The following is a 10,754-nucleotide window of genomic DNA, read 5'->3' on the forward strand; positions in this document are numbered from 1 at the left end:
ACACAGTCCTCACAGTCTTGTCTCCCTCTGAGGACCCTCACATGTTGGTGGAAAATGACACAGTCCTCACAGTCTTGTCTCCCTCTGAGGACCCTCACATGTTGGTGGAAAATGACACAGTCCTCACAGTCTTGTCTCCCTCTGAGGACCCTCACATATCTGTTGAGAATGACCCTCACTTGTCGGCGGATAAAGACACAGTCCTCACAGTCTTGTCTCCCTCTGAGGACCCTCACATGTTTGTGGAAAATGACACAGTCCTCACAGTCTTGTCTCCCTCTGAGGACCCTCACATGTTGGTGGAAAATGACACAGTCCTCACAGTCTTGTCTCCCTCTGAGGATCTGAGGACCCTCACATGTTGGTGGAAAATGACACAGTCCTTGCAGTCTTGTCTCCCTCTGAGGACCCTCACATGTTGGTGGAAAATGACGCAGTCCTCACAGTCTTGTCTCCCTCTGAGGACCCTCACATATCTGTTGAGAATGACCCTCACTTGTCGGCAGATAAAGACACAGTCCTCACAGTCTTGTCTCCCTCTGAGGACCCTCACATATCTGTGAAAATGAATGACCTCACACTTGTCGGAGGATGGAAAAGACACAGTCCTCACAGTCTTGTCTCCCTCTGAGGACCCTCACATGACAGCGGATAAATACAAAGTCCTCACAGTCTTGTCTCCCTCTGAAGACTCACTGGAAAATGCATGTTGGTGTAAGGATGAACTTCTCACAGTCTTGTCTCCTTTTAAGCAGATACTGGATACTGACTGTCCGAAAGATGAAGACAGTGTCATTTCTGATTGCAATGATATAGACTATTGCCCTGAAAGTGATGATTACACAGATAGTGAAGAAATGTCAGATGTTTACGATGAGGGAACAGCCTTCTCAAATGGTTCATCGTGTAGTGCACCAGTTGAAGCAACCAAACTTGCCCCTATGCATTGTAGTGCTGATACAGATGAAGTTTTGGAGACTGCATCACATTTTCGACTTGAGACAACCAGAATCTTACAGTCTTTCCCTAAAGCTTGCCAGGAGACTGAACCAGATATAGAGACTCATTCGGAAGATGGAGACATTCAGGATTCAGCCACATTGAAAAATCCAGACAGTTACATATTTGACATTAACTGTCCGAATATCTACACATTGAAATTCCAAAAGAATTCAAATAATAGCTCAAAACATGGGAGGACATACGATAGAAAAAATGCCTGTTATTTCTTCCACAAGTTGATGACTAACATGCAAACACATTTGAACAGAAACGAAAAAGAAGTGATAGATATGGTGGATATGAAAAGGAAAATAGATAGTAATGATCCATCTTCCAAACAAATAAAGACACAGCTGCGTAAGAAACAGACCATTCTTCGCAATAAGGGAAACAATTTTCACAACTCCAAGGCTTTAAGTGAAAAAAAAGGTGAAATTGTTCTTTCGCGTAGAACAGAAACATCAGTATTTGATGTATCCAAGCACGGGCCATGCCCATTGTGTGAGGAGTGGATTACACTGCAAAATATTACTAAACACAATGCTGCTTGTCCGTGTGCAGATCAAAAGAACCAGAGTGCAAGTAATTCATTCAATAAGGGCCTTGCAATCATTCAGTCAAAGGTGATGACTGGGAAGCTCTCTTCACATGCATCAAAAAAACTGGAAAAAACTGTGTTCCCATCCATGACAAGAGACAACATCACATCAGTTGCACAGAATGACCGATTAATAGTGGCTCTTGGAGATATTTGGCTGGTAAAAAACATTGGTAATAAATTGAGGAGTAGAGGGTTTACAAGTTTTAGGATGAGACTTGCTGCTAGACTTTTGCTTTTACTTCGAGAATCTTCTGGACTTGAAAATGCAACAATGGATGAGTTTTTGAATCCTGCATATTTTGATAGTGTTGTCCAGTGCTCCCTGAAAGCCTGTCATGAAGATGAAAATGAGGAATTGAAAAATCCCAGTACCGCATTGAAACTTGGATATGACCTTACACATTTGACGTCAGCAAAACTGGGCCTTGCCATTAAGGAAAATAATGTAAAGGCTAAAGAGGCAGCGACAGACTTCCTTCGTTTACTCCAAATGGAATGGAGTGTCAAAGTTTCCAAAATTGTGCGTGTTACATTGGAAGAAAGGCATTTCAATAAATTGTCACCTCTGCCAATTCCTGATGATATTGTGAAACTGGCATCCTACCTTGTCACGCAACTGCAAGATTTAGATCTGGACCAAAGCACTATCAATGAGGCATTCTACAGAGAGGTAGCTGTTTTGACTGCAGTGAGACTTATGGTATATAACCGGAGGCGTCCTGGTGAATTGGAGAGTCTAAGGTACATATGTATTTATTTTTAATTGATCCTAAAATTAATTACTACGATAAAAATATAGTAAATCTTATTGCAGAAATACTTATTTTCCATATTAAAGAAGACCTCCCAAATGATTGAAAAATTGAATAATTCAGGGTTTTAAATTGCCCTAAAACAAAACAGAGCTTATCCTTGAAAATCCCTGATAATGGTGAAAAAGCCTTAAATGGCCTTAAATTCACATTAAGGCCTTGAATTTGTGAAAATTGGCCTTGAATTTGATGAAATATGCATTAATTATAGTTTCTGTATGAATTCTTGCCATGTTTAGTGAGTTTTTGACCTCTAAGCTATGGATTAAAAAAGAAACAGCGGCTTTTGCCTATAGGGTTATTTCCGTATTTGCAGACAAAATGTATATGAAACTGTTAATTTTGTTGTCTCGTATAGATGTCTAAAATTTGTGAGGGCCTTAAACTATTGTAGCAATATTCCTGTATGAACCCTGTATTAACAAGTACATTGCTACCATAAAATGGATTGCATTCTTTTATTCGGTTCTATTTTGCATGTAAAAAATAGTTGCTATATTGATGCATTTTTCAGAGTTGATGCCTACTATAGAAGGTCCAAGTCGGTGGATGAGGCCGATGCAGCACTTAGGAAAGACTTGACAGAGTTTGAAAAGATGCTTTTAGAGAATCAAGAGCTTGTTGAAATCAGAGGCAAAGTAAGTTGGTTGATCATTCAGTCATACTGGAGAAGATTAACATGGTTTGCTGTTGTAACTTGCTCATATTTTTTACTAGCTTTAAACTGCCCTGGAATATCCACAACACCTTTTAAGTTCATGCATGTACCTTTTGATTGAACATAATGGCAGTAGTATACTGTGCATGACATCTCATTCTGCACATGTGTAAAAATAAAAGATAGTAACCTGTAAAAGCTAATTGACAAAAAAATTTTATTTATCAGACTGGAAGAGGAGTCCCACTTTTGATTCCTAAAGAAACGCAGAAAACACTTGCCTTTCTTGCAGATTCTGAAAAAAGAAAAAAAGGAGGGATTAACAAAGAAAACCCTTATATCTTTGCAAATAAAGGTAAATAGATTTAATATATAAAATCATGTCATGATATCCAAGTGCTATGAAACCAAAATTTATTGTTACTGAAATCTACCTATATTTGAGCTTGACATTATTTTTCTGCAAACACTTAAAGATGTCAGTTTTTAATGCCACTGACACCATGTTACTTATGTGGATGTGCTGAATGCAACCTGCATATATTTAAACATTTCCTGGCAAAGAGACTAAACATTTTAAATAGGTGAATTCTTTTAATAGATTCTTTTTGGCATGGCATAAAAACTTTAAAACATGGCAGTTACAATCTGAACAAAAATAAAGAATTGTACCTGAAAAACGGATTAGTTTTGTTGTATTTGATCATTTTTCAAATTATTTTTAAGGTACTTCTGTGATCCAGGCAGGTGATGCTTTAGAAGAAGTCAAATTGAGACCAGAGGTTAAACTTGTGAGCCCTCAGAGAATATATGCAACTAATCTTCGCAAGCAGACAGCAACAATCGCATAGGTAATTATCTATTACATTATGATTAAATAAATGAGCAAGAAACCTAGCGTTGTTTTCTTTTGTTAAAGTTGTATTAAATGTCAATTTCATTTCACTCATTTTACAGTCATTAATTCTATGTATTGCAAACAAGAGGGTAATATATATCTTAATAAGGGCATCAGCAAATTATTATAATTAATATATTGTTTTATTTTCAGGCATTAAGTTTGGATTCACAGCAACGAAAAAACGTTTGTAATCACTTGGGGCACACACAAAAGGTCCATGATGCATTTTATCGACAGACTTCTGGTCTAGTAGAAAGAATAGATATTGCCAAATTAATGCTGATGCAAGAACACAACCTTGTTGGCAAATATGCTAACAAGAAACTATCAGAAATCCTGTTTGAAGGTATGTGACTTGAAAATTTACTCAAATCTACTTCACTCCATGTATGATTCACATATAGATAGCTAAATAGCAGGGGCATTAAACATTGCCCCTGTTTTGTCTGTCCTGTCAGGTCCCAATTCATTATATAATGTTCCACTGATATTGTTATATATACTTTAAATAGTTTCATGTCTGTGCAAAATAAAATTTACAATTTGAATAAGTGTAACAAAATCATCAAGCAAAGAAACATGGACTGTTGTTCTACAGTGATATTGGGTAGCTCTGGTCAAGTGATAAAGCATTAGTTTGTTAAAACTTAGATCTTGCTGAAGATTATTAAAAGGTGTTGTGAATATTGTATGCCTTGTACAATATTCCAAATATGAGGATATTTTTGCCTTTAATAGATACAGAACAATAAGTTGATAGTACTAGAATTTTATAATGGAACTTGATATTTTGTTACCTGTAGAACTTGAAGAGTCTATCCATGAGAGCAAGGGAGGAGACACCGATGCAACTGCTTCAGATTCCCATCTTGATGGTTCGTATTGCTTTTCTCGCCTCCCCACATTTTCAATTATCATAAAAAGTTAAGTGATACGAACTTAACATATATGTACTGGGGTATGCTTTCGAGATTTACATAGCAGTACTGGCATTAAATTACCATGTGTAGAAACTAGAAGGCAGAGTTGATTATATGTGTTAACAAGTTATCAGTGAAAAAGTATTTGGACCAAGCCATGTATCTGATCACCTTTGTTGTAAAATAGATTGATGAAATGGAAACTGATAATAATTTGATGGACATTATGCGTGCATTTCTGTACATTTGGTACACCGCAAAGTTAAATGGATGTCCTTGACCATACAATGGTCAAAATCATGTCAAATTTCACATTACGGCACATATTAATGAAACAGCCAAATCTGACATGGAAATTATCAGTTATGTTCTTTACATTCATAAATTGAATCTCATTTAGTCAATTGAGTGAGGTGCAATATTTGTATAATTATAGTAGGGGTCATTACAGAAGAGCTGTGTACACACTGTACACATGATATCCTCAAAACATTTTGCCAATTTCGACTGAGCCATGCCCCACTGATGCTTATTTAGAAAATCCCTAGGTGCTGACATTGGTCAATTTAATTAAATCTTGACGTGATAAACCAAATGACATCGGAAGAAGTCTTGCCAGAGGTTCCACAGGCTAACACAAATTATAAAATCTGTGACTTTTGAGTTTATTTGGAAAATTTGAATGTATTGCTTTAAGTAATCAGCTTTTATGAGTATTGTGCACTGTTGTATGACAGAAGAAACAACATTTTTAAAGTGATGCTTAATTTGAAATAAATCCATATGACGCAATACGATAAATTATTTATTCATAGTTTTTCTTCATGATTTGGATTTAATGGTTAAATTGTTGTTTCCTGCAACAAAAAATCCAATATGGAGACTTTTAAACACCCTGTGAACAGAACTGCCCCACAATTAAACCTCTCCTCTTTAGACTTTAGACCAATGAAAAAAAAAAGATGTTAAAAAGTTTGTAGCTAACTGATTTCCCCTTCTCTTCTTTTAACCAAACAGATTGGGAACTATCTGGCATGGTAGATTCCTTTAGTGAACAACCACAGAAAAAGAAGTCACAGAAAGGTAAATATTCAATAATTAATACCAGATATCCACTTGATATACAGTATCAATGCTTTATGTCAATGAAATCCGTTGACATTTATAGGAGTTCAAAAATCATGAAAGTCTGTAATTTCCTTTAAGTAATTCAAATATATATGATATCAGATTTCAACCAAACATGTGCTGCTCTTACATGATTGTGCTAGTGCCCTTTCATAATCTGTCAGCAATTTTAGGTCATCTGACCCGAAAGGTCAAGATGAACTATGTTGCATCTGCCGTGCGTAAACTTTTTACTTAAAGGTTTTCTCAATAACCGAAAGACCCAGGGATGGAGTGCTACAAATTTTACTCGTATGGATGCTCGTGACCTACTTTCAAGGTCACAGGGGTCAAATATGTAAAACCTTTAACAATCTTCTCATGGACCAAAAGGCCCAGGGTAATTATATATGGGTAGTAGGTACCGAGGCTGGAGTGCTACAAAGTTTCCTCATATCAATGACCTTTGCATACTTTAAGGTCACAGAAGTTTGGTCAGATGACAATTAAGCCCCCTTGGCCCTTGTTTAGATTATCTTGAACTCCATTGTTTTGAACTTTCTATGCTATCATGTGCAGATGTGCAATGGTTATTGTTGCTTATAATAATCTAAGGACCAACTCTGAGATCTGTTCGCTTTCATTGTGAACACTTTGTAATGGCATTTTATGTCAAGTGACCAATGAATGGTCCAGGGTGAAGGTTGTTTGATCTTTATCCATTTGGTAAGTCATCCTGCTGAGAGTTCTGTTTCACTGTCATTAAAAGTGTGTTGTCTACCAAATCAATTCCAAATTAAAACCTTAAAACATTCTTATAGCAGTTATCTTCATACATGAAAATGCTTTTGACTTTCTTTCTTTTTTTTTTTTTTAATTGCAATTGGCAGTAAGAGTGAAATGGACCGAGGTTGAAGAAAATGAGATCAAGAAATACTTCTCCTCATATTTTGATGGGACCATAGAAAAAACTTGCCCTTCGCAACAACACTGTCTTCTGGCAGTGAGGAAAAGTGCAGAAAACCAAGGAGAATTACACCGAAGAAAATGGGATACATTAAAGAAGAAGGTTTCAAACATGCTGCTAAAAAATGCCAAGTACTCTACAGGATAATGACGGACTATCAGAAATGAACTATCAGAAACTCTTAGGTCATGGATGAAATAGTAAGATCTTAGGTCATGGAAAAATGTTATAATATGTTAACACTTAGGCCATGGATAAAGTATTAACACTTACCTTGGATTATGGAGAAAGGGTTATGGAGGAATGTTGAGATTTGTATCGATGTTTATATGTTAAATGTTAGGTCATGCACACAATGAAAGATTTGTGTTGAGTTTTATATGTTAATTCTTTCATCCTGAACACAATGTTGACTCTTAGGTCGTGGATAAAATAGTTACATCTTAGATTATAGAAAAATCTTCAGATTTGTGTCAGTATTTATATGCTCTTAGGTTATGGATGAAATGTTAACATCTTAGATCATGGAAAAATTTTGTCAGTATTTATATGTTAATTTGTGTCAGTATTTATATGTTAACTCTTAGACCATGGACAATGTTAACTCTTAGATCACGGACACAATGTTAACTCTTAGACCATGGACAATGTTAACTCTTAGATCACGGACACAATGTTAACTCTTAGACCATGGACAATGTTAACTCTTAGATCATGGACACAATGTTAACTCTTAGACCATGGACATGTTGGACAATGTTAACTCTTCAATGTTAACTCTTAGACACAATGTTAACTCTTAGACCATGGACAATGTTAACTCTTAGACCATGGACAATGTTAACTCTTAGATCACGGACACAATGTTAACTCTTAGACCATGGACAATGTTAACTCTTAGATCATGGACAATGTTAACTCTTAGATCACGGACACAATGTTAACTCTTAGACCATGGACAATGTTAACTCTTAGACCATGGACAGTGTTAACTCTTAGACCATGGACAATGTTAACTCTTAGATCACGGACACAATGTTAACTCTTAGACCATGGACAATGTTTACTCTTAGATCACGGACACAATGTTAACTCTTAGACCATGGACAATGTTAACTCTTAGATCACGGACACAAAGTGAACTCGTAGACCATAGACAGTGTTAACTCTTAGACCATGGGTTAACTCAATGTTAACTCTTAAGATCACGGACACAATGTTAACTCTTAGACCATGGACAATGTTAACTCTTAGACCATGGACAATGTTAACTCCATGGACAATGTTAACTCTTAGACCATGGACAATGTTAACTCTTAGACCATGGACTCAATCTTAACTCTTAGATCACGAACACAATGTTAACTCTTAGATCACGGACACAATGTTAACTCTTAGAAAACGGACAATGTTAACTCCTAGATCACGGACACAATGTTAACTCTTAGAAAACGGACAATGTTAACTCCTAGATCACGAACACAATGTGAACTGTTAGGTCATGGACTCAATCTTAACTCTTAGATCACGGACACAATGTTAACTCTTAGATCACGGACACAATGTTAACTCTTAGAAAACGGACAATGTTAACTCCTAGATCACGAACACAATGTTAACTCTTAGACCATGGACAGTGTTAACTCTTAGATCACGGACACAATGTTAACTCTTAGGCCATAGACAATGTTAACTCGTAGGTCACGGATGAAATGATGGATGTTGAACAAAGGAATTGAAATGTTGCTGTAAATAATTAATTATTGCAGAGGAATCATTTCCATTTATATTGAGTTAAACAACTGAGAGATAAACAAATTATAATTTTTTCAAATTAAAAATTACATGTACATACATTATAAGAATTGTGTCTTTACATTATAAGCTAATTGAACTCTTGCATGATAGAGGTAATAACTTCTTTGAGAGAAAATGGCAGCCCAACTTAAGCTTGTTGTTATTGGAAGTTCTGGTGTGGGAAAAAGTGCTTTGTGTATTCAATATGTCCAGAATTATTTTGTGGAAGACATATACCCTACAATTGAAGACTTGTACACTAAAAAATGTGTAGTTAATGGTGTAAGTTGTACAATTGAAGTGATTGATACAAGTGGTAGGAATGAATTCAGCATTATGAGACAGCAGAATATTGTTAATGCTGATGGAATCTTGTATGTATTCAATCTTCATGAAGAAATATCAGTTGATAACGTAGAAAAAGATATGGCATTTATAAGAAGGATTAAAGATGTGCCAGTGATATTTGTTGGTAACCAATGTGACATTTCTGTTGATTCGGGAGTGGATGAACTAATTTCTTACTTAGCAGCAACTCACTGTGTACAATATATGAAAACTTCAGCTAAGACCTCAGAAGGTGTTGAGGAGGCATTTTCAGCTCTAGTTACTACCATTTTGGCACAGAAAGCAGAAGATCTGACAATTTCCACTCACTGTAGCTGTTTAATACTATAACATTTTGCAAGGAACCATCACTTGACTACACAATTTGAAAGGTCTTAGTGCTTCCTTAATGTAGCATTTCTTTTAATGTGTTAGAATACAAATTGTTGAACATTACTTGTGTTGGGGTTAGCAATGTAAGGGATACAATATTGAGATTGCGTTAGGGTTAATGTGTTAACTCTTTCGTCATGGACAAAGTTAACTCTCAGGTCAGGTACACAATATAAAGTTTCGTGTCAGTTATAATATGCTAACTCTTAGTCGTGGTTACAATATTAACTCAAATGTTGTGGATGCAAGGTTAACTCTTAGGTCATGGATGAAATGATGGGTTTTGAACAAAGGATTGCAGTGTTGTTGTAAATAATTTAATCATTTCCATTTATATTCAGTTAAACAACTGAGAGATCCAAAAATTGTGTTTTCAAATTAAAAATTACATGTACCTACATTATAAGAATTGTGTCTTTACATTATGAGGTAATTGAACTTGTGCGTGGTAGAAGTAATAACTTCTTTGGGAGAAAATGGCAGCCGAACTTGTTATTGGAAAATGTGTGATTTGGGAGTGGATAAACTAATTTCTTACTTAGAAGCAATTCACTGTACAATATGTGAAAACTTCAGCTAAGACCTCGGAGGTAATGGAGAGGCATTTTCAACTCTAGTTACTTCTATTTTGGCACAGAAAACAGAAGATCTGACAATTTCCACTCGTAGCTGTTTAATACTATGACTATTTTGCAAGGAATCATCACTTGACTACATAATTTGAAAGGTCTTGGTGCTTCCTAATGTAACATTTATAATGCATTCTAATACAGATTACTGAATTTTTTTTACTTCTGTGTTTGGGTTGTTGTATTGACGATTATTTGCAATTGGCACTATGGCTTCCCATGAAGATATTTTAATCCAAGTTGTAATATAATGATAGAAGAAAAAAATTGATCTTGATGACAACAAAGTTTGTACTTCTGGGTTCTGTTTTGGAAAGTTGTAAGTTTCTGTGTTGGTCAGATGTCTTGAGGACATAATGCTAGTCCATTTAGGTTTTTTAGGTCACCTGAACAGGATAACTTAAGTAGTTATGAACCAATCTTGATGAAACTATGTATACCTCTCTATATCAATAAGATCTTGGACGAGTTCTATAAAGGGATGGAATCAATGATTATTTACAGAATTAGTCCCCATGCGGTTTATTACACTTTGAGCTTGTGAACATGATTTAAGTAATTTTGAACCAATTTTTATGAAATTTGTTTTGCAGTTTTATATTAATAAGGTCTCAGTTGAGTTTGATAACCAGACGGATTT

At 35.6% G+C, this 10,754-nt stretch overlaps 2 protein-coding genes across 2 annotated transcripts; both read left to right on the top strand.

The window, feature by feature from the left end:
* The first annotated feature begins 641 nt into the window (after positions 1 to 641).
* Positions 642 to 7,115, top strand: LOC132564688 (uncharacterized). The gene is given in 8 exon segments (XM_060229323.1): positions 642 to 2,344; positions 2,930 to 3,053; positions 3,302 to 3,428; positions 3,800 to 3,924; positions 4,125 to 4,320; positions 4,778 to 4,849; positions 5,912 to 5,977; positions 6,892 to 7,115. Coding segments are annotated over 8 exon segments (2,637 nt in total).
* Positions 7,116 to 8,900: 1,785 nt separating this feature from the next.
* LOC132564689 (GTPase HRas-like) lies at positions 8,901 to 9,443 on the top strand. Its single transcript, XM_060229324.1, has one exon. The coding sequence runs from the start codon at positions 8,901 to 8,903 to the stop codon at positions 9,441 to 9,443; it is 543 nt and encodes a 180-aa protein (XP_060085307.1).
* Positions 9,444 to 10,754: the final 1,311 nt, after the last annotated feature.

Source organism: Ylistrum balloti, unplaced genomic scaffold (assembly GCF_031769215.1).
Source record: "Ylistrum balloti isolate Yb309-2 unplaced genomic scaffold, AGI_CSIRO_Ybal_v1 Utg372532, whole genome shotgun sequence".
In the NCBI taxonomy this organism is placed as follows: Eukaryota; Metazoa; Mollusca; class Bivalvia; order Pectinida; family Pectinidae; genus Ylistrum; species Ylistrum balloti.

Coding starts and splice junctions, on each gene's coding strand:
- LOC132564689 (XM_060229324.1), top strand. CDS start 8,901: ATGGCAGCCCAACTTAAGCTTGTTGTTATTGGAAGTTCTGGTGTGGGA.